The sequence below is a fragment of the Physeter macrocephalus genome, chromosome 7 (assembly GCF_002837175.3).
Source record: "Physeter macrocephalus isolate SW-GA chromosome 7, ASM283717v5, whole genome shotgun sequence".
Classification (NCBI taxonomy): Eukaryota; Metazoa; Chordata; class Mammalia; order Artiodactyla; family Physeteridae; genus Physeter; species Physeter macrocephalus.
The window spans coordinates 79,684,180-79,709,045 of NC_041220.1; the positions used below are offsets into that span (position 1 = coordinate 79,684,180).

The 24,866-nt window shown below is 36.8% G+C and overlaps 1 protein-coding gene across 3 annotated transcripts in view; it reads left to right on the forward strand.

The window, feature by feature from the left end:
* RFC1 (replication factor C subunit 1) overlaps window positions 1-24,866 on the forward strand; it is a 77,667-nt gene that overhangs the window by 10,874 nt on the left and 41,927 nt on the right. For 2 of the 3 annotated variants that reach the window (XM_024116833.3, XM_024116847.2), the window contains exons 2-4: window positions 6,451-6,579; window positions 11,192-11,267; window positions 14,161-14,283. In XM_024116833.3, coding sequence (XP_023972601.1) covers window positions 6,451-6,579; window positions 11,192-11,267; window positions 14,161-14,283 — 328 coding nt within the window. Of the gene's footprint in view, window positions 1-6,450; window positions 6,580-8,947; window positions 9,042-11,191; window positions 11,268-14,160; window positions 14,284-24,866 lie in introns of those variants that run through there. The other variant, XM_028492054.2, reaches the window with a different exon arrangement.

The window sequence follows — 24,866 nt, forward strand, 5'->3', positions numbered from 1 at the left end:
GCCAACCCCAGTCCTCTCCCTGGGATCCGACCGAAGCCCGAGCCTCAGCTCCCAGCCCCCGCCCACCCCGGCGGGTGAGCAGACAAGCCTCTTGGGCTGGTGAGTGCTGGTCGGCACCGATCCCTCGTGCGGGAGTCTCTCCGCTTTGCCCTCTGCACCCCTGTTGCTGTGCTCTCTTCCGTGGCTCTGAAGCTCCCCCCCTCCCCCGCCACCCTCAGTCTCCGCCCGCAAAGGGACTTCTAGTGTGTGGAAACCCTTCCTCCTTCACAGCTCCCTCCCACTGGTGCAGTCCCATCCCTATTCTTTTGTCTCTGTTTTTCCTTTTTTCTTTTGCCCTACCCAGGTACGTGGGGAGTTTTTTGCCTTTTGGGAGGTCTGAGGTCTTCTGCCAGCATTCAGTAGGTATTCTGTAGGAGTTGTTCCACATGTAGATGTATTTCTGATGTATTTGTGGGGAGGAAGGTGATCTCCGAGTCTTACTCTTCCGCCATCTTGAAGCTCCTCCCCCGCAAGTGGTAAAATATTATCTTTTCCTTGAATCTTTTAAAATTTCACTTGTTACAGAGAAGTTGAATTATAATTGTACTATTGTGTTTAATGAAGTCATATCTGACGGCATCCCGTCATCAACAAAAATGGCTGTAGGTTAGAGGCCTCAGTTCCTTGCCACATGGAACTCTCCTTAGGGCTGCTTGAGTGTCCTCATGACATGGCAGCTGGCTTACCCCAGGATGAGTGGTCCGGCCTGCTGTCGCCACGACTGTCGCGGCTTCGGGGCCCCTCCACAGCCGGCAGCCTCAGTGAGGCCACCCTCCCCTCGGGCTCCGGGGCAGTTGTGTCTCTCTTTGTATTTTTGGTAGGCACATATAACTTGTTGGTTGGTTGAGCCCATCAGCAGTAGAAAAAAGTTATTAGAGCTGTTTGGTTATACTTCAAAGTAGATATATATCAGCTTTTGTACTTTGTCTTTTTAAAGTTAAAAGGCCATTACGATGGCTTACTTTGTGCAGGTTTAGGAGTATTTACTGCCCCCAAAATTTTTTTTTTCATCTCTGTTAATAGGTTTATAATCAACCAAGTTAGAAAATTCTAAAAAATGCATGATTGTTTTGAGTACCAGCGAGGTCTGGTACTTTGTCTTGACTTATGCATATTAAAATTGCATTTGGGTTGCCTGATAGACAATGCTTCTCTTTAATAGTGTTGTAGAATTGTTAGTTACACTTTAGGGTAGGAGAGTGCAATAAATCTTTCTTTTTTTTTTTTTGCTTACACTTAAGAGCATTTAAATTTCAAAACTTTTACTAGAAAATGCCTTGTTGTCATTCACAGTTTTTTCATCTGTAAATTAAAGAATGTCATAGATTTTTTTCTGTGGATTAAATTAATTTTTTTAAGTGTTTAAATCATTGTTCTGGCACAGAGTAAGTCCTATTTAAGCGTTTGTTAAAAAAAGTAAATAAATGAAGCCGTAAATCAGGGCACTGGCAGCAGAAATAGAGGAAAGAAGACAGCAGTATTTGGGAGATTAGGTTGGGTTGGTTGATTAGGTGGAGGGTCAGAATGAGGAGGAAAAACAGTGCTCATTTTTCTGTTTTTCGTGAATGGTGGTGCTATGCATTGAGGTGGGAAATAGAAGCAAGCCTCCAAAATATGGGCTTAGTTTTGGACATTATGAGTTGGAGGCACCTTTGGGGCATTTGGTAGAGGTGGAGATGACAGACTATTGGCTACGTGGATATGGACCTCAGAGGTCTTGAGTCGAGACAAGATTTAGGAGGTAGCAGTGTGTTTGTAAGTGGTACTGACATTGAGATGGTTGTGAGTTAGCTTGTGCAGTGTGAATATGTGAATCAGAAGTTTTTAACTTAGGGTTCACAGAGAGCCATTAATAGGCTTCAGGAAAAAGCCCTGAAGAAGAGGAAGTATTATACTAAAAGTGAAAGTGTTTTGCTTTTCGTAGCCACAATATTGTAATATGACAAGAGAGTACCATATGATAGAAGTAATAATACACAATAAGTGTTAATTTAATACCCACTTAAAGTTTCTTAAAACAAAGTGCAATAGGTAAAGTGATGGCAAAAAATTAATCTCAAGTAAAGATTGTTTTAATACAGAATCTTTAAAAACAAATTTACCATGAATTTCATTTTACATAATTAAGAACTTCTCTTTCTGAGCCCAGGTGTGAAGGTCAGTGACCTTAGGAATAACCACTCATGTGTTCAACCATTATTAATTAAGCATCTGCTTGTCTGAGGTGCTGGCCCTGTACTTGAGATACAGAGGTGAGTAAGCTAGACAGGCCTGCTGTATGGAACTTACAGCAATGTTTTCAACCTCAGATTTCTATGACTATCAAAAGTATCTCCTATTAATCATTTTGGGACCCATTTCAGGTGTTGCTTCTTTTGGTAAACTGTCCCTGAGGCTCTCTGCGTTAGGTGCTCCTGGTGCTCTTACAGTTTTGTGATTTAGCTCTGTCTTAGCACTGTTTTGTATTTAATTCTTTATATACTAATTTGTCTCCCAGGTAGCCTCATGAGGGGCATTTTCCTGTTTGTGTCCTAAGTGCCTGCCGTAATCACACAAGGATCAAATGTATCAGGAATAATGAGAATGGAAAGGCCATATTGCTAGTTGTGGAGATGGCTACTTTTGCATAGATCCTTAGAATTATGGTAAAACTATGAGGGGGCAGTCATGGTCAAGTAGAGAACTATGAAAGGGATTTGGAGTCAGAGGACCAGGTTCCATTCTGTTGTGCCATCTCTTCTAATCCCCACAGGAATCCTGTGGAGTAAGTGGCATTATGAGGAAACTAAGAGCCAGAGAAGTTAAGTAATTCATCCCAAGTGTCTAGAAGTAAGTGGCAAAACTGACAAAAAGCTTTTTTTTGTCTGACTTAATTCCACTTACTTACCTATAAAATGGAGATAAATCATTCTATTTGCCTTTATACCTCACAGAATCATCAGAAGAGATAAATCTATGTCCAGTAGCTGTAAGTAAGTGTGAAAAACTTACTTGTTACTATCAGCTGTGTGTGCTAAAATTTGTTTTAATTTTTATGTGATTTTTGCCTAAATCTTTTGCCTTATTTGAACTGACCTGTTCAATTAGTAACTATTAAAAAAGAAAGTAAGAAGAGTGAATTACTACTCTCTTTTGGTTCCTGAAATAAAACTATTTCTTTTACCATTTCCTTTAGAAATGAAATTACTGGGACAAAGGGTATGCACATTTAAAATTTTGATAGATATTGTTGGATTGTCTTGGAAAGGTTATACCAATTTTTACTTTTATTAGCAGTGTAGTATGTGAGCATGTTTCCCCACAACTTTGACATATCTGGGCATTATCAGTCTTTTAACACTTAGGGAAATATAATCAAGTTCTAATTTATCTGTTTATTATTTGTGAAGTTGAGCATCTTTTGTTATGTTTGTTGGTTATTTGCATTTCTTTATAATTTGTCTACTGGTAGCTTTTACTCATTTTTCTACTGGGTTATTTTTTATTGATTTTTAGGAGCCCTCTTATATATATCATGTTGTAGATATTTTCATGTTAGTTGCTTATATTTTAACTTTGTTTATGGCATCTTTTGTTTTATTTTTATGCCGTCAAATCTGTCTTTCTTTATGGGTGGTTTCTAGCCTTGATGTTCTGCTTGGAAGGACTTCCCTTTGCTAAGATTATAAAAGTAAACTTAAAAATTTGTTCCTTTTTCTACTTATATACTCAGCAAGAATTATTCCATGCAGGTAAGAGTGATGTTAGATCCATTATTTGGGAGTTCGATTAGTCACTAGTCTTTGAAGACCAGGAATACCAGACAGGGAATGTTAATTAAGAGTAAGGTGAAGTCACACTATAAATTAAACTCAAATTGGTGACCTTTGGCTCTTAGATGTTCATACACCAGATGGCTGCTCACACTGGAGATAATCCCTAAAGAGGTGTGAGTAGAATCACTTTCATTCTGATGTAAATTCTTTTCCAAAAGTTTAGATTTTTAATGTATATTGAGTTAGATCAGGATGCTGTAATTTAATTTTTTAGCTGCCATCAGAGTATAAGGGTATGGGGAATGGGAGAGTAGGGTAGAATAAAGGGAAAGGAAAAGAAGGGGATTGTGAATAGGAAGAATTACTTAGGGAGGAAAGGTTGCAACAATGCTGAGGATTGGCAGTATGGAACAGACAAAAATCAGAGAGCTCAATGTTACCAGCAATTCCATTTACTGAATTATATTTTGTTTTCTTTCTCTTGCTTTTTTAAGTATTTGTGGTTCCAACACAGATGGAAAACCACCATTGACTTTAAGCTGATTATTAATATTTAGTTTTGATATTTCCATGGTGCATGTGTGCTGTGTGTGTGTGTGTGTGTGTGTATGTGTTTGTATGTGTTTAAAAAATCACCACTGTTTGCATGAAGACTCACTTGGTAATTTCAAAAGTGAAACTCCAATGTGAAACTCTCATTTCCTCCAGAAGCAATAAAAGTAAGTAGTTGTTAGCCTCAAACTCAATTCTTTGCAAATTATACAGAAGACTGTGGCTTTCTGGCTTTCTTATTATTCTATCTTTTCTTTAGCACCTGACACAAATGTCTCAGTTTCATAACTGAGGTATCCATTCTGCAAACAGTATTTTTTAGATTTTATTAGGATGGATTTGTGACTTTTTTATATTAAGAAATTTACAAAAGAGGGTATATAAAACTAGGGAAGTCTGTAACCTTTCAAAAAAAATTTAACATGTCTGTGTACCTCATTTATCTGTTTTCTTCATTGCCTTAACCACAAACCTGTGTGTGTGTGTGTGTGTGTGTGTGTGTCTTTGTGTAACACACTTGTTTGGGATTTTTGACATTTTAAGGGTTTGACAATTACTGCCAGGATTTAGGAGAAAAGTTGTTACCTTTCTTACACTTGGTAAAGTACTTTTAACAGGCACTTTCCTCACTACAATAGAGATGGGTTGGAACAGATAAAAAGAATTGAAGACTCAGGCTTATGACCATTAAGGATAGGAACAGGGAAAACAATACAACAGGCTCTTGAGCCTATCCTTTGGAATTCAGATCCTAAATTCTCACTATACTTTGTTCCTTATACCCTTGCCTGTGAGCAGAGACTACTGTAAATGGAGATGTTTCAGTGACATGAAGGGATAATAGTTCATAAATGAGGGAGAAGGGAAGCTTTTTACTGAGCCAATATTGTGATAGATGCATGATTAATCCTCATAAAGTGTAGGGAGTATTAGTCTCACTTTACTGATGAGAAAACAGATTAAAGTAACTTGCTCAGGGTCACCCAGCTAGAAAGCACTAGAGCAGAGATTCATACCAGAGGTTTCTCATTCTAAGGTCTATTCCCTGTTTTCTATACCACAGTTTCTTCAAAGCTAAAATCTAAAAGGGTAGGGAAGAATATGTATGCAAAGGAGAAGAAAGGTGAGTGATATTAATTGTAAATTACATTGTAAATGTTTCAGTATGATTAATTTGATTCTGTTGTTTAACACAGGGTAGAGTAATTGAAGAAAGTATTATAGTCAAAATTTTTTCTTCAGAATTTGGAAAAATCATGTAAAGGAAAATAATTTCAAGGTTCTTAGTTATTAAGGTCTTAAATGATCAGGGTTCTGAGAGTTATTCTTCTCTCAAACTGGAGTATAAATCCCATAGGCGGACTTCCCTGGTGGCACAGTGGATAAGACTCCGTGCTCCCAGTGCAGGGGGCCCGGGTTCGATCCCTGGTCAGGGAACTAGATCCCACACGCATGCCGTAACTAAGGAGCCCTGGAGGTGCAACTAAGGAGCCTGCCTGCTGCAACTAAGACCCAGTGTAACCAAATAAATAAATAAATATTAAAAACAAAATCCCATAGGCAAGGATTATGTTCTTCAACTCTTTGTCTTTTCACGTACTATGCCTGAGATGATGGGGTATGTGCATGCATGATCAATAAATGCTTGTTACTTGCCTCTTTAGTAGTTGTGCTGTCGTTAGGAAAAATTTCCTTTGTTTATTTTTGCCCTGTTTTTGGCCAGATTCTGAGAATTAATATTACTTTTCATTAGGCACATTATTTTTTAAATCTTTTTTTGGGGGGAGGGAGGATGCACACCACGTGGCTTGCGGGATCTTAGTTCCCCAACCAGGGATTGAACCTGGGCCCTCAGCAGTGAAAGTGAGGAGTCCTAACCACTGGACCGCCAGGGAAGTCCCCAGGTGCATTATTTTTAACTGAGGTAATTTTATCAGTTAACTTTTACATATAGAAAGAATGCTGCTGCACACGTGGAACTATCTCATTATGAAGAAATTACTGAGAGTAAACCAGTGTGTGTGGGGAGTTGTTCCTTTTTACAATTGAAATTAGAATTTTGTGCAGTTAGTGTTTGTTTATGATTCTCCTTTTTTGCTTCTAGGATATTCGAAAATTCTTTGGGGTTATACCAAGTGGAAAGAAAGTTGTAAGTGAAACAGCAAAGAAGAATGAGAAAACGAAGTCTGCTGAAGAAACTATAAAAGCAAAGAAAGGAATAAAGGAAATCAAGGTCAGTTTTCCAGATACAATATTGAATTGTATAAAATAAACTCAGTTCTGAGATTTGATATATTTGGAGCCTTGAGTAAATACAGATTTCAACTCATTTAGCAGAGGAAGAAGAAAAGTAATAAGGTATTACTTATTTCTGGTTAATATATCTTACTGCATTCAGAGCTTGGTGTTTTCCTTCACTAGACATGGAACCCTTTTTAGTTGTTAAAACTTTGTATTTTAAGACCAAAATTTGCTCATAAAGACAGGAGTGCCAGGTGAATGGTATTGGGCTTCTGGTGCGGGAAGGCTTTGGAGGCAAGCTTTATTCTTTTTCCCGTCCTCCTTGGGCCTCAGAGCAGTTAAGATATAATGTCACTATGAAAAGCAGGTGATGACTACAGTAGTGTATTTGAGTTAATATTGATCCACTTTGTGTAAAATGTAAGAATTCTGCAACTCTACAGGTCTGTTTACCACCACCCCATCCTTTATGCCCTAATTGGCATATGTATTATATTGACATATATTAATACTCCACATTCAGCGTAATAATTATTGCTGTAAACTGACATTATTTTGAAGAAATTAAAAGAGGGAAATTGATTTGTAACCATGTGTGGTGATGGATGTTAACGACTTATCATGATCATTTTGCAATATATACAAATATCAAATCTTCATGTTATACACCTGAAACTAATATAATGTTTCATGTCAATTATTTCTCAATAAAAACTCACCTTAAATTAATAAGATAAGCAAAATTAAAAATTTAAAAATATGTAAGATTAAAATTATAAACAAATACATATAATAATTTAAAATAAGCAAACCATCAAAATCATCAGTAAATTATAATTTAAACACATAATTTTTTTTATTTCTTAGGTGAGACTAAAATACAAACCTCAGTTTTCTGCTCTGCAAAAAAAAAAAAAAAAAAAGAGGAGAATTGATCTTTTGTACTTAACTATGTATTTGCTGCTTCTAGTGCTTTTCATTTCTTATTGAAGAGCTGAATTTCCATCTAATATCCTTTTCTTTAAACCTGAAGAATTTTTTTAAGCATTTCTTGTAGAGTAGGTCTGTTGGCAATGAATCCTGTAAGTTTTTGTTTATCTAAAAATGTCTTTATTTTGCCTTCATTCTTTTTTTTTTTTTTTTTTCATGGTATGCGGGCCTCCCTCTGTTGTGGCCTCTCCCGTTGCGGAGCACAGGCTCCGGACGCGCAGGCCCAGCGGCCATGGCTCATGGGCCCAGCCACTCCGCGGCATGTGGGAGCCTCCCAGACCGGGGCGCGAACCCGGTTCCCCTGCATCGGCAGGCGGACGTGCAACCACTGCGCCACCAGGGAAGCCCCGCCTTCATTCTTGAAGGATATTTTTGCTGGATATAGAGTTTTGGATTGACAGTTTGTTTCAGCACTTAAAAATGTCCCATTCTGTTTTTGGCCTCCATTTTTTCTGGTGAGATTTTAGCAGTCATGTTGTATTCTCTTGTATGTAATGTATTATTTTCCTCATGCTGCTTTAAAAGATTTTATCTTTGGGTTTCAGCTTTGCCCATGGTGTACCTGTGTGTGATTTTCTTGTGTTTATACTGTTTAGGGTTTCTGAGCTTCTTGACTCTGTAAATTTATATCTTTCTTCAAATTTGGGAACTTTTGCCATTATTTCTTCAAATATATTTCTGCCTCATTCTCTCTCTCCTCTTCTTATGGGATTCCAATTATATACACATTAGAATTTTGGAATTGTGGGACTTCCCTGGTGATCCAGTGGATGAGACTCCATGCTCCCAGTGCAGGGGGCCTGGGTAGATCCCTGGTCCGGGAGCTAGATCCTGCATGCATGCCGCAACTAAGAGTTTGCATGCTGTAACTAAGAAGTCCTCATGCCGCAACTAAAGATCCCGTGTGCCGCAGCTAAGACCTGGTGCAGCCTAAATAAATAAATAAATATGAAAAAAAAAAGAATTTTGGAATTGTGTCACAGATCATTGCAGCTTATTCATTTTTATTCTTTTTTTTCTCTGTACTTCAGATTGGATAATTTCTCTATTACTGTCCTCAAGTTCTTTGACTCTTCTGTCATCTCCAATTTGCTATTAAGCCTATGCAGTGAATATTTTGTTTTAAGTATTGTATTTTTCAGTTCTAGCATTGCCTACTAATTCTAACGTCTGGATTCATCTCAGTTTAGTGCCTTTTATCTTGAGTCTGTGGGTCATGTATTAGTCAGTTTGGGCTACCATAAAATACCATAGACTGGCTGACTTAAAACAACAGGAATTTATTTTCTTACAGTTCTGGAAGCTAGAAGTCTATGATTAAGGTTCCAGTCAATTCAGTTTCTCTCGAGAACTCTCTTTCTGGTTTGCAGATGGCTCCCTTCTTGCTGAGTCTTCACATAGCCTTTCCTTGGTGTGAGCACGTGGGGAGAGAGGTTGAGAGACAGAGTGAGTGAGTGTATGCACGTGAGTTCTCTGGTTTCTCTTCTTATAAGGAGACTAACTTGTCAGATCAGGGCTCTACCCTTATGACTTCATTTAACCTTAATTACCTCCTTAGAGACTCCATCTCCAAACACAGCCATATTGGGGGTTAGGGATTCAATGTATGAATTTTGGGGGGATACAAGCTTTCATTCCATATTATTCTGCCAATGGTTCCCCAAAATTCATGTCATTTTTGCATGCAAAATACATTTATTCCATTCTAAAGCCCCCCAAAGTCTTAATTCAGTGCATCACCAGTTCTAAAGTCTGAAGTCCAAAGGCTTATCTAAATATCATCTAAATCATATATGGGTGAGACTTGAGGTATGATGCATCCTGAGACAAAATTCTTCTCCAGCTGTGAACCTGTGAAACCAGACAAAGTATGTGCTTCCAAAATATAATAATAAGACAGGCATAGAATACACATTCCCATTTCAAAAGGGAGAAATCAGAAGAAAGAAGGGGTGACAGGTGCCAAGCAAGTCTAAAACCTAGCAAGGCAAATTCTGATCTTGTTTGATGAAATATCTGGGTACCTTGTGGCCCAGTCAAGTGACAGATAAAAGTAACCATCACAGGTCACATTTCCTGTTTCTTTGTACATCTGGTTATTTTGGATTGACCTTGCATAGTGGGAATTTTACAGTGTAGGAACTTTGGATTCTGTTATTTCCTCCAAAGGGTGTTAATTCTTTTAGTTTAACAGGCAGTTAACTTGCCTGAACCCAAACTCCAAACTCTTGTCCACTCTGTAATGGGAAGCATCTGAAATCTTTGTTCAATTTTTTTTTAACCTTAGCTGGGCACTTCGAGTTTTTCTGTGCATATATAGTTCAGGAGACAGCCACAGATTTGGGCTAAGTTTATTGACAGAATTTGGAACACCCCTTCTGTGGCTCTCTCCCTCCTGGGATACCCCTTTCTCTCACTTTTGAGTTATTGTCATTGTTTCTAACCCTGTCCTCTAGTCTGGTGCTGTATTTGAATTACAGTGGTTTATTCATCTCATTTTCTTCCAAGCTAGTTGATTGTGCTTAAGTTTTTGAAGTTTTATTATAATGGATAGAAACATATTTCTACCTTGTAATTGATTATAGTCGGTTTTTTTGCTGTCTGCTTTCTTGATTTTTTTGGGGAAAATTTGAATGTGTTAGAAATGTGATGTATAACTACAAAATATTAGTAATACCTTATGAATATGTTAGAAATGTGTATATAACTAAAAAATATAAATATTAATACCCTTTGCCTTGGTTTTATTTAGTTTTCCACCAGGCCATGAGTAGTGATAGGCCCACAACTCCTTAGCTTTTATTTCTGTCTCAATTTTTCATTTTCAGGAAGCACTTGCCTTGTAATATCTGATATCCTTTTACTCTTTGTTATACACAGGTTAGTGTTGAAAGTGGAAATAAATAATAATACAGCCTTTTCTACAGTCCTGCCTTTGCAATCTGATGCAATTATTATCTGGCTTATTCTCTCCCCTGCTTCCCCCCTACCCAAGTTTTATTGAGAAATAATTGACATACACCACTGTATAAGTTTGAGGTGTACAGCATGATGGTTTGACTTACATATATTGTGAAATGATTACCACAGTGATTACCACATGTGGGTGCAGATACCTTTTCAAGTTAGTGTTTTTGTTTCCTTTGGTTATATTCTCAGAAGTGGAATTGCTGGGTCGTATGGTAGTTAGTTCTATTTTAAATTTTTTGAGGAACCTCCGTACTGTTTTCTATAGTGGCTGCACTGATTACAGTCCCACCAACGATGCACAAGGGTTCCCTTTTCTCCACACCCACACCAGCATTTGTCATCTCTTATCTTATTGATGATGGGTCTGGCCTGTTCTTTAGCCTAATTCGGGCATTACTGAAATTTGGGGCAGGATAATTCTTCGTCGTGGAGGACTGTCCTGTGCATTGCAGGATGTTTAGTAGTATCCCTCGTCTACCCACTATATGCCAGTAACACCCTCACCCCAGTTACGACAAGCAGAAATGTTTCCTGGGAGGGCAGCGTTCCTCTAGTTGTGAACTATTGAGCCCAAATCTAATGAGGAAAAAACAGCTAAGTTATATGGGCTTCTCTGTGTTCTAATTATACTGTGATGTTTATAGGTAAATAGTTCTTGTAAAGAAGATGACTTCAAGCAGAAGCAACCAAGCAAGAAAAAGAGGATCATCTATGATTCAGGTAATACTTCTTTGGAGGAGCTTTCAAGTTTAAAAACTATTTTATATCTGTTAGAATAGTGTTTTCCAGACTGACGTCCTGAGACACACAGCTCTCTATGATGTTAACAGGTGCTGTGAGAAGAGGGCTCTATGTTCAAGTAAAGTTGAAAACAACTTTATTATGCTACAGAATTTATCAGAGCTGAAATATGTTAATATATTAAAGTTTTGTTTGGGAGAGGAGATAGTATATACAGCGTGTCTGAAACTTACTTTGAATATGGTATATTTATTTTTTAAAATATTCATATTAACTTCTCTTTCAGCTGAGGTTCTTAGAAGCTGAATTTGAAAAATAGTGCCATAAAATGTTGCTTTAGAAACAAAGATCTAAAATATAATTTGTGTGCTTTTGATCTGGTCCTTTTTTGTTGCAGTTAAAAAGGAACAAACACAATTTAAAAACTTTGAATATACAGTTGACCCTTGAATAATGCAAGGGTTGGGGCTTCAACCCCCCTTGTAGTTGAAAATCTGCATATAACTTTTGACTCCCTGCAAAACTTAAGTACTAATAGCCTACTGCTGATCAGAAGCCTGGTCAATAACATAAAAAGTCAATTAATACATATTTTGTATGTTATATATAGTTTTTACTCTATTCTTACAATAAGTAAGCTAGAGAAAAGAAAGTGTTATTAAGAGAATCTTAAGGCGAGAAAATACCTTTACAGTACTGTACTGTATTTATTGATACTGTAAGTTTATGTCATCTGTTTACAAGATGAATCATCTCTCAGTACCTACATCAACATTGTCTAATATGATACAAAGGACTGTAGATGTTATATGTATTACTAACACTAGACATCAAAAATGAAAGGGTAATGTGAAAAGGAAGTTCGTATTATTTACAGATATAACGATTCATGCATTGATAATGAAGAAGCAGCAGTATGATTACTTTATGGTAGCCTAGTGTTGTTGATACAATTGCTTCATGATAGCCTAGCCTATGCACTAATGAATGAATCTGTTATAAAATTTTGGCATACAGTATTACAGTCATATTCATAATACAGTATTGGAAACATTGTTACATTAAAAAAAACTCACCTGTGATGATAGATAGGCTGATATGCAGTTTCTCCAGTTACAGAGAGGCATACTGTATAGTAATGTAATTCTTTGAAAGCAAAGTTATAAAACAGAAAACTAACACATTAATTTTATATTAAAAATCACCTTATACCTATGTGTAGGGATAGACTAGTATCTACATATATTTTATGCATTCATAGCATACTTTTTACTTAACTTTTTCGATATTTCTAGGCTACGTGGTTTGTCTCTTTTTTCAAATTGTTGCAAATCTCCAAAAGTTTTTCCAACGTATTTATTAAAAAAAATCTGTGTATAAGTAGACATGTGCAATTCAAACCCATGTTCAAGGATCAACTGTACTTTTAAGATAGGGAACATACACTTTTATGCATGCCTTTTATGATATGTTAAAATAATGGTAGCACTCAGGAAGTTTTATGTTTTGCTTTTTTTTGAGAAGATCTATTTGGTATGAATTCTTAAAATTAGAAATGTAACCTAAGGAAGCATTTATAGATTGTCAGGATTTTGACAGTGATTGCAAAGATTCTGACTCATTTTCTAAAAGTACTTGAGTGTTTATCCTGAGTCTTTCACTGCTGTATAGAATTGTAAAGAATTTGAAATAAGTACATATCACCATTCCCCAGGAGTTTCCATCTTTTGGGAAAGTGGAAATTTAATTGTTTGATACGTTTTAGAACAGTATGAGACAGGATTTTAAAATGCATGGTGAGAGGAAGAGGAAGGACACTAAAGTTTCTGAAACTCCTCTATTGTGTACCAGACATATACTAAGTATTTATACTTTGTCTTGATTTATATTTAAATGCTCTGGGTGATTAGATTGTGGTAGACAGAATAATGGCCCCCAAAGATGTCCACACCCTAGTTACTAGAACCTGTGTATATGTTAGGTTACATGGCAAAAGGGAATTAAAATTGTAGGTGACATTAAGGTTGATAATCAGATGACCTTAAAGTAGGGAGATTATCTGGATGGGCCCAGTGTGGTCACAAAGAAGAGGAAGGCAGAAGAAGAGATTTAGAGAGAGATTGACTGTGGAAGAAGGTTAGAGAATTAGAGAGATGGCAGCATGAGAAGGACTTTGCCTAATGTTGCAGGCTTTGAAGATGGAGGAAGTGGGGGCCATGAGCTAAGGAATGCTAGCAGTCACTAGAAACTAGAAAGGTGAGGAAATGGATTCTTCCCTATAGTATCCAGAAAGGATCACAGCCATCCTGATGCTTGATTTTAGCCCAGTGAGACCCAAATTGGGTTTCCAACCTCCAGAACTGTGAGATAATACATTTGTGTTGGTTTGTTGTTTTTTTTTGGCTGCTTCATGCGGCATGCGAGATCTTAGTTCCCTGACCAGGGATAGAACCCGTGACCCCTGCAGTGGAAGCACAGAGTCCTAACCACTGGACCGCCGGGGAATTCCCCATTTGTGTTGTTTTAAGCCACTAAGTTTGTGGTGATTTGTCACAGCAGCAACAGAAAAGTAATACAAAAGCTTAACACTGGATAGAAGGCAACCTATGAGAATTTATAAAAGAGATTTGCCTTGAAAAGTGTCTTGAGGAATTGGTTAATAATAACCGCTTTAAGGGAATTCTGTGGTGGTCCAGTGGTTAGGACTTGGTGTTTTTACTGCTGTGGGCTCAGGTTTGATCCCTGGTCAGAGAACTAAGATCCTGAAAGATGCATGGCACAGCCAAAAAACAAACAAAACAAAAAATCCCACTTTAAAAACACACTATATTATACTATTTCTTTTCAAAGTTTTAATTTTCCTCTCATTTAGATTCAGAATCAGAGGAGACAGTGCAGGTAAAAAACTCCAAAAAGCGACCAGAAAAATTGCCGCTGTCTTCTAAACCTGCTAAAATTCGACACCAGGATCCTGTTACGTACATTTCAGAAACAGGTAAGGGTACTGAATATGTTTATTGTTTTAGAAAAAAGCACCGTGTGTGTTATGTTCTTGAGCTTCTCGTTGGTATCTAAATGTACCTCCTTCACTTTGAACTGAATTTCTGTTGCCTTTTTTGGTTTGTTGAATTATATTTACCAGGGGAAGGTTGTAATTATCTTTGGCATTTTCTGTGAGTTAAGGGCCAGTTATAGGGGAATTGGTTCTTAGAATTTTTTTAAAGTGCTGTATATTGAAGCATATATGTTGAAGCTCTGTCTTGAATCATATATTCAAATATTATTGGGTTGTTTTAAAACTTTTTATTGTAAGTTTTTTTATCTTGGGTGTTAAAGTCATAACAATCTAAGTATATAATGACTTCATATTTGTGCTTTATAATCTAGCACAGATGTGACCTAAATTCCTTATATTCTCTGGTGACACAAAAGATTTTAGCATTTAAAAAAGATTTTAGCTTTTAAAAAAATGATTGTTATTGTATTTATATTTATTTGAGCTGTTTTGAGTGGTCAAAAAATAAGACATTTATAAATGTACACTAATCTTAAGATTTCATAGTATAAATAATTGTTTCATAGATAGTATTCTTTTATGGTGAGGAGCCCTGAATTATATTGTCATCGTAGGAAAAAAACTTAAATGGGTTTATTATAAAGTCATTTAGATTTTAGCATTGTTAACTCCTAGAGGAGACCATCTTCAAATTCACAGAACCTGTTTTATCAGTTCCTATATAGAAATGCTTAAAGGGGCCATGAGAGCATCTGATACCTCATCAGTTCATCTTAAGGAAAACCTCTGACACCATTATTTTTAGCAGTCGGCTACTTGTATTGCTAGTGAAGTGAATACACCTGGTTTGAAGAGACAGGGTAAAAACCACAATTATTTTGACACAGCATGTTACAACTTACATTCAACAGACATTTATTGATTGTCTTTTCCGTCCTAGATACTAGGTGCTGGGGATACAAAGATGATTAAAGACTCTTAATTACTATAGGAATTGCCTGAGGCTGCAATATACAATAGTCAGGGAGAGGGCTTGATGGAGAGGGTAAGATTTGATCTAACCCTTGACGGATGAGCCCGTGATGGAGGGAAAGAACATGTCTGGTTAATAAGATGGGATTATTTAAAGCACAGCATCCAGCACAAGGCTTGATGTATTCGCAGGACACTGAAGAGATTGCTTGCCCACATGATGAGGAATAATGAGAGGTAATGAAGCCAGTTTAGGGAAGATCTTGAAAGCTAGGCAGAGGAATTCCACATAGCAGGGAAAAGGGAACAATTAAAGTTTTTGAACAGTTATAGAATGATGAAAATAGTATTTAAGAGTGATTGCTAGTATTTAAGGTGGGAAGGAGAATAGAAAAATCGTAATTGGGGAGGCTGAGGCATTTATGGTAGTCTACGAGTGAAGTAATGAGAGTCTTAAAAGTTAGCAATAGTTAGGGACTGATCTATAAACATTTTAGGAGATGAGTTATAGGTTAGGTTTTTGGATTACCTATGGGCTTCATTCAGCCATGCTATCTATGGTTTACTATTAGGATAATTGGAGAGCTGATGTTATTAGCATGCTTACATATAAAATTTTTTTATTTTTTAACATCAGCTTTATTGAGATATAATTCACATACCATACAATTCACCTTTAATGGTTTTTTTTAATATAATTTTTAAAAATTTATTTTATTTATTTTTGACTGCGTTGGGTCTTTGTTGCTACATGTGGGCTTTCTCTAGTTGTGGCGAGCAGGGGCTACTCTTTGTTGCGGTGCACTGGCTTCTCATTGCAGTGGCTTCTCTTGTTGCAAAGCATGGGCTCTAGGCACGCGGCGTAAGTAGTTGTGGCACGTGGGCTCAATAGTGGCTCGCGGGCTCTAGAGCACAGGCTCGGTAGTTGTGGCGCACAGGCTTAGTTGCTCCGCGGCATGTGGGATCGTCCCAGACCAGGGCTCAAACCTCTGTCCCCTGCAGATTCTTAACCACTGAGCCACCAGGGAAGCCCCACCTTTAATGTTTTAATGTTATTGGAATTTGCTTACACGTATGGGCTGTTACTTGAGAGTATGAAGGTACTCATGGTAGATAAATTGGTCAGTAAGTAGGGAATGAAACAGGAAAGAAGTCCTTGTGTTGTAGAAGGAAGCTGAGACTGGAAGGTCAGAAGCCCTGCCTGGAGGGTACATCCTTGGTTCCCAACTGACAGCTGTGTGACTGGGCTAAAGGGCCGTGAGTCTGTCTCCCTTTCTGTAAAGCAGAAACGCTAATTGAATAGGCTAGTTGGGAAAACTTAATGGGATGATGCATATGAAAGGGCCAGACCCAGTGCCTGAAACCTATAAATAACAGGGTGTCAAAAGGAAAAAATAAAAATGAAAGAAGCCCACAGGTGAAGCTTTGTAGGCTCTCTGAAACATTTACATAATTGATAAAGTTGTTCAAATGACCAAAGAGAAAATCTAAGTGACATGAACATATTTTCTGTAAAAGTTTTTGTAAGCTGAGATAAATTTCTTCATTATGGCCTGTGGCAGATTGACTCTTGAACCTCTCTGTTCTGTTGCTAAATATCTGCTCAGGCACGTTGTGCAAATGCGCTTTTCCATTAAAAGGCTCCCTCTTACATCTGGCCACCTTTGTCAAGTTTTGAATATGTGGGAGGGATACTAAAAACCAGTATGGTGATAGGTTTATTATGTAACCGAAGGTGGTGTGATCAAGCTTTTCAGTGACATCCTGAAAACGTCAAAGTTAGTGTGCAGACAGCGATGGCCTTCAACTGTGGATCAAGGCTATCGTTATCTTGTGATTTTAGGTACACAGAAGGGTCAAACAATTTAAGCTCTGATCACAGGTTTTCTTTAACACAGGACTGTTTGTTTCAGACCAGTTATTTTCGAATGTTATTTTCTGAAGAGATAACTATCATCTTATCTGAAATTTTTATGACCATTAGACAGTATTTATATCACGCTGCCAAGGGTATGAACATGTGAAAGTGAATGTTGTCATCTTGTCTTAGCAAAAAATCTTGGGGTACAGTGTATCTATCTCATATGATGTTCAGTATTACATAGTATTTTGCTTTTTCCTGGATTTGAGATACAGGAAAGAAGTTAGCTGTTTTTTTTGCCTGTTTTATCTTCTCATACTTTTTTATGCCTTGGAATGATAGGTGAATGGGAGAAAAGCCCTTTCCTTCCCGTCATAAAAGAGAATGAGACTGTTAAAAAGAAGTCTGCAATAAAATTAGCATAATAAAATCAGAAATATAATGAGTTTCAAAAAAAGAAAAGTGCAGCTTCTTGAAATAAACTAACTAGAAATTTCTTGACTATAAATTAATTCTTTTATTCTTTTTTTTAAGCTAAAACTACATACAAATTTTCAATACTGGTTATGAATAAGTATTCATATTGTAGAAATAAATATTTATCAGTATATTGGGACTTGCCTGGCGGTCCAGTGGTTAAGACTTCATGCTTCCAATTCTGGGGGCATGGGTTTGATCCCTGGTCAGGGAACTAAGATCCCACATGCCACATGGCCAAAAAAAAAAAAACCACAACAATAATTTATCAGTATAAGGTTAAATAAAATATTTGTGGTTATAAAATTGTACTTTTTTTTTTTTTTTTGGAGTTTGGAGCTTCTTGTGGAAAAGGATAATATGATATGATTCAGTTTTAAAAGCCTGTTAATTCCAAAAGAAACAATTTTCTTTACTATTCCATATTTTATCTTTTATAAATCAACTTTTTTTTTTCCTTACAGCATAGCATGTGTAGTGTTTAAGAGCATGAGCTCTTGAGTAAAACCTCCTGCCTGGGTTAAACCTTCATTTACCTTCCCTGTGTCTTAGTTTCCTTGTTTGTAAAATGGGGGTATTACTAGTGCCTACATCAGAGGCCTTTGTGCTTGATCAAATGAGATAATGCTTGAAAAGCAATTAAAATAGGGTCTGGCACATTACTGAAATGCTCAGTAAGTATTAACTGTTATTATATTTTGACCTGATCGTATACCTACATCTGCCTTTAAGATTATGCTAAAGACATTGGCTTTTGCTTAGATACTTAGGCCTTTTTTTGATTATATAACTGTGCTTTAGAAATTTAGAAATTGTGTTTGACTCATTTATGTTATAGATGTTCTTTGTCCAGTATGGGAACTACTACATGTGGCTGTTGAGCACTTGAAGCCCAAATTGAGAATGTTTTACTTGTGAAGTATAGATTTCAAAGACTTACTACAAAAAAAAGGATAAATTATCTTATTAATAATTTTTTAGCATTGATTACATGTTGAAACAATAATCTGAATATGTTGGGATAAATGAAATATATTATTAAAATTAATTTCATCTGTTTCTTTTTCCTTTTTAAAAATGTGGCTTGCATTTTATTCCTGTTGCACAGTGCTTTTTTTTTTTTTTTTTTTTTTTTTTTGCTGTACGCAGGCCTCTCACTGTTGTGGCCTCTCCCGTTGCGGAGCACAGGCTCCGGACGCGCAGGCTCAGCAGCCATGGCTCACGGGCCTAGCCGCTCCGCGGCATGTGGGATCTTCCCGGACCGGGGCACAAAGCCGTGTCCCCTGCATCGGCAGGCGGACTCTCAACCACTGCGCCACCAGGGAAGCCCTGCATAGTGCTTTATAAACAATGAGAAACATACTTAGGAAATAACCTTACTTTCTTTATTTATTTTTAAATATTTATTTATTTATTTATTTACTTTGGGTGTACTGGGTCTTAGTTGCTCCATGCGGGCTCTTAGTTGTGGCATGCATGTGGGATCTAGTTCTCCGACCAGGGATGGAACCTGGGCCCCCTGTGTTGGGAGTGCAGAGTCTTACCAACTGGACCACCAAGGAAGTCTTGGAAATAACCTTACTTTGGATGGCCTGCAGACTTCTTAGTTGTGGCATGCATGTGGGATCTAGTTCTCCGACCAGGGATGGAACCTGGGCCCCCTGTGTTGGGAGTGCAGAGTCTTACCAACTGGACCACCAAGGAAGTCTTGGAAATAACCTTACTTTGGAAAATAACCTACTAAGCAGCTATACTCCAATAAAAATTAATTAAAAAAAAGGTTAAAAAAGAAAAGAAAATAACCTACTTAACCTACTTCAGGTGCTTTTGTTTGTACTATGACACAATTCTTTAGGCTATATTATTATACAGATCTTTAGGCTTATCATTTAGCTCCATGAAACACTTTTCATCGTCACTTTGTTTGATTAAATTTGTCTTCTATTACATATTGATTTTTTTCAAGATTTTTTTTGATGCGGACTATTTTTAAAGTCTTTATTGAATTTGTTACAGTATTGCTTCTGTTTTATGTTTTGGTTTTTTGACCTCGAGGCATGTGAGATCTTAGCTCCCCGACCAGGGATCGAACCTGCACCCCCTGCATTGGAAGGTGAAGTCTTAACCACTGGACTGCCAGGGAAGTCCCTTATTGATTTTTAAAGTACTTTAACTACATTAGTTTCCCATATTACAGGAAAAGGAAAAAAATTGCTTATACATATCTTCATAGCTAACCATTGACTGTAGTAAAATGTTCTTGTAGGTTGGTAAAAATCCAAATACTTGTTGTACTGGGTAAATATGTTTACTTTTAGTTGTTTAATGAAGTGAGAGACCTTGAGTTTTGTTTGACACAGATGACCTTTTATTATGCAGTTTCATCAGGGGCTGCTTGTGTTTGGTTGAAAATGGTGGGGGTTTTCCCAATCTTGAGAATTGTTTATGAGGGGTAATTAAAAAAAAATTTTATTGGAGTATAGTTGATTTACAATGTTGTGTTAGTTTCACGTGTACAGCAGAGTGAATATATGCACATATATATGTCTCCACTCATTTTTAGATTCTTTTCCCATATAGGTCATAACAGAGTATTGAGTTGAGTTCCCTGTGCTATACAGTAGGTCCTTATTAGTTATCTCTCTCTTTTTTTTTTTTTTTTTTTGTGGTACGCGGGCCTCTCACTGTTGTGGCCTCTTCCGCTGCGGAGCACAGGCTCCGGACACGCAGGCTCAGCGGCCATGGCTCACAGGCCCAGCCGCTCCGTGGCATGTGGGATCTTCCCGGACCGGGGCACGAACCCATATCCCCTGCATCGGCAGGCAGACTCTCAACCACTGTGCCACCAGGGAAGCCCAGTTATCTCTTTTATACATAGTAGTGTGTATATGTCAATCCCAATCTCCCAATTTATCCCCTCCCCACTTCCTCCCTGGGTAACCCTAAGTTTGTTTTCTACATCTGTGACTCTTTTTCTGTTTTGTAAATAAGTTCATCTGTACCATTTTTTTGGATCCCATATATAAGCAATATCGTGATATTTGTCTTTGTCGGACTTACTTCACTCAGTGTGACAATCTCTGGGTCCATCCGTGTTGCAGCAAATGGCATTATTTCATTCTTTTTTATGGCTGCATAGTATTCTACCATATATATATGTACCACGTCTTTTTATCCACTCCTCTGTCAATGGACATTTAGGTTGCTTCCATGTCTTGACTATTGTAAATAATGCTGCAGTGAACATTGGGGTGCATGTATCTTTTCAAATTATGGTTTTCTCCGGATATATGCCCAGGAGTGGGATTGCCAGATCATATGGTAGTTTTTTTTTTTGGCCACATGGCTTGTGGGATCTTTTTTTTTTTTTTTTTTTTTTTTTTTTTGGTACATGGGCCTCTCACTGTTGTGGCCTCTCCTGTTGTGGAGCACAGGCTCCGAACGTGCAGGCTCAGCAGCCATGGCTCACAGGCCCAGCCGCTGCAAGGCATGTGGGATCTTCCCGGACCGGGGCACGAACCCGTGTCCCCTGCATCAGCAGGCGGACTCTCAACCACTGCGCCACCAGGGAAGCCCGCGTATGGTAGTTTTATATGTAATTTTTTAAGGAACCTCCATACTGTTCTCCATAATGGTTGTACCAGTTTACATTCCCACCAACAGTGTAGGAGGGTTTCCTTTTCTCCACACCTTCTCCATCTCTCTACCCCCTCTTCAGCATTTGTTATTTGTAGACTTTTTAATGATGGCCATTCTGACTGGTGTGAGGTGGTACCTCATTGTAGTTTTGATTTGCATTTCTCTAGTAATTAGTGATGTTGAGCATCTTTTCATGTGATTTTTGGCCCTCTGTATGTCTTCTTTGGAGAAATGTCTATTTAGATCTTCTGCCGATGTTCTGATTGGGTTGTTTGGGTTTTTTTTTAAATATTGTATTAAAAAATGTACAAACAGGAGCTGTTTGTATATTTTGGAGATTAATCCCTTGTTCGTTGCTTCATTTAAAAATATTTTCTCCCATTCTGTGGGTTGTTATGACTGGTAATTTTTATTAAGCATATAATTTCAGAGGCTGATAGTGTTCTTGAAGTTATAATTATTTTGGGGACATTAATTGGGAAAAAATTGGGAATGTGGTGTTCTCCAGGTTACCATGTAATATCAGTGACTTGTGACTCAGGAAAATAGCAGCAGAAAATATTGGGGAATGTGTGTGCTAATTTTTAGTGACATATAGCTTTGTGTACCAGATAAATAGGAATAGATTTCTGTAGAGGATAAAGAACTTCTCTTAGATATTTTCAGGGAAACCCAGTGTGACTGAGATAGAGAATTTCCTTGAAGTGAGAGGAAACCTGAGAACTGTGTATTATATTTCTTTCATTATACTTGTTCAAAAATTAATATGGATTTAAAATCAATATTAAAAAATTAATAATACTGTTAATATTTATAGTCTTTATAAGACTATAAAAGAAACTAAGTTTAGATTTTTGAGGATGAGTATTTAGATTAATATTATTCAGAATTACCTAAGTAACACATTCTCACTGAAAAAGAAACAATTCAGATAAAAAATGTTCCATTGCTTCATCCATCCTTTTTGCCTTACATAGCTATATAAATTTAAAAAATATATATATACACACATATATTTACATATATACATGTATTTGAGAGTGGCATCTTGTAACATTTCTGCAGCTTGCTTTTTCATAACTTAATGTCTCCTTCCCTTCTTCCTTCTCGCCTTTTCTCGCCTCTCTCCCTCCCCACCCCTCAAGCTCTCTCTTTCAATACAGAAAGATTCCTATCTCATTCTTTTAAATGTCTGCATAGTAAATTTTAATAGTATGCATTTAATTTTTCTCGTATTCTCATTTTAGATATTGGATTATTGATGTGAACATACTTATTTATGCTTCATTGTAATAGAACATATTTAACCATCAGTAAGTGGACAGTTCACAATGAAGAATATTATCACTTAAAAGAGAATAGAATTTCTTGAGGTTAAGTGGCATTTGTTTTAAGGGTGTAGTTTGTTCACCTGTATTATGAAGAATAGAAGGGGGTTCCACTTTGCTTCTCAGGTCCAGAAAAGGGACTTTATGTTTATCCTTACTAAATTTTTTTTCTGAAAATTTTTTTCTGAAACTCTTATGTTTTTATCTTGTTAGATTCCAGGCTTTTGTATTCTGATTCTGTCATCTTTTTTTTTTAAATTTTACATTTGAATACTTTCATTTAACAATATTAAATTCTCACTGATTTATTTATTTAACAAACGTGATTGTTCACTGTTTGTACCCAGCAGCGTACTGGACAATCTGTGAAGTATATAAGAGAATAAAGCTCAGCCCTGTCTTCAAGGGCTTAAACTCTACTGGGGAGATAAGACTTTTGCATAAAAATTGTAATACAAGGAAACAATTAACAGTGATAAAAATATCTTTCCAGGATATTTGGGCATGAGAGAGGTAACTTTTATTTTGGAAGTTCAGGAAACATTTCCTGGGAGAGAGAGAAATTTGAGATAAACGTCAAAGGTTTTGGTAGGATTTAACATGGAGATTTAGGTACTGTGTATACTAGAAAGGAGAATAATGTGAAGTTTGGAAATCAGTAGTGCTATTTCATGTGCATTATTCACTGCTTTCTAACTTATAGAAAGAGAAAATCTACTTTAAAAAATTCAATTTATAAACTTTCACAGATTTACTTACACCAGATTAATACTACTTAGTATTGTATCATACCTTGTATTTTCTTAATTACAGTATCATCTGTGTAGGAATCTCTTACTTTACTTGAAACCTCTGTGTACATGTGAAAGGCAGGGAGAATTCGACCTTAATAATGTTAACATAAATTTTGTCTTGTATCCTATTATAAATTTTTTTCAAAACACTTTTATACTGACTTCATGGAATGGAATAACATTATTTATTATATGGCTTATATTTCCTATCTGTCTCATTTGATCTTCAAAACTACCTAATATTAGGGCTGACTTGCTTTAAGAAAACTTACTCTCAAAGAATCAATTTTCAATCTAAGGTTGCCCAAAGCTTCAGTGTGAAAGAATCCTGTAGTTCTTTGGATGCCCATCATCCACTTATTTTTTATATCATCTAATTTCATATCTTCTACAAATTTGATAAATCTATCTATGTATTTCTTTCTGAATCATTAGTAAAATTGTTTAGTATTAAGGGACATGTAAAGAAACCTTTTTCAAAATTGACATGATCAAATATCAGCATCCTGGATACAGCTTTTCAGTTTCTTCTGAAGAGCTTTTCAATTAGTTATGAACCTCAGAAACCACTGTTACGTATCTTGTATTTCTCCATCTTGCCATAAATCAGTGCTTCTTAATCAAGGGTGATTTTGCCTTCCAGCAAAAAATCTGGCATATCTGGAGTGCTATTTTTGGTCATCACAACTGGCGGATGCTGCGGCATCTCGTTGGTAGAGGCCAGAGTTGCTACTAAACATCCTACAATGCACCAGAGAGCCCCCTACAACAATTATTTGGCTCAAAATGTCAATAATGCAGAGGTTAAAAACCCTGCCATAGCCTATTGGAAGACAATTTGGTAGATGCTTTGTTACAGTCCAGACATTCCTGTTTCTAATATTCATCTCATCTACTAGTCCTGTAACTCAAAGAATAAATGATGGCTCAGGCCAGCATAGTTTAATCTCAGTGAATCTCTGTCTGCTTCTGTTAAATACTCTTTTTGGTTTTTGTTTGTTTGTTTTTTATTTTAATTTTTTATTGATGTATAGTTGATTTATAATGTGTTAATTTCTGCTATACAGCAAAGTAATTCAGTTATACATATATTTACATTCTTTTTCATATTCTTTTCCATTATGGTTTATCACAGGATACTGAATATAGCTTACTGTGCTATACAGTAGGACCTTGTTGTTTATCTATTCTATATATAATAGTTTGCATCTGCTAACTACAAACTCCCACTCCATCCCTCCCTTACCCCCCTCCCCCTTGGCAACAACAAGTCTGTTCTCTATGTCTGTGAGTCTGTTTCTGTTGTGTAGATGAGTTCATTTGTGTCATTTTAGATTCCACATATAAGTGGTATCATATGGTATTCGTCTTTCTCTTTCTGACTTACTTCAGTTAGTATGATAATCTCTAGTTGCATCCCTGTTGCTGCAAATGGCATTATTTCATTCTTTTTTTATGGCTGAGTAGTATTCCATTGTGTATATGTACCAC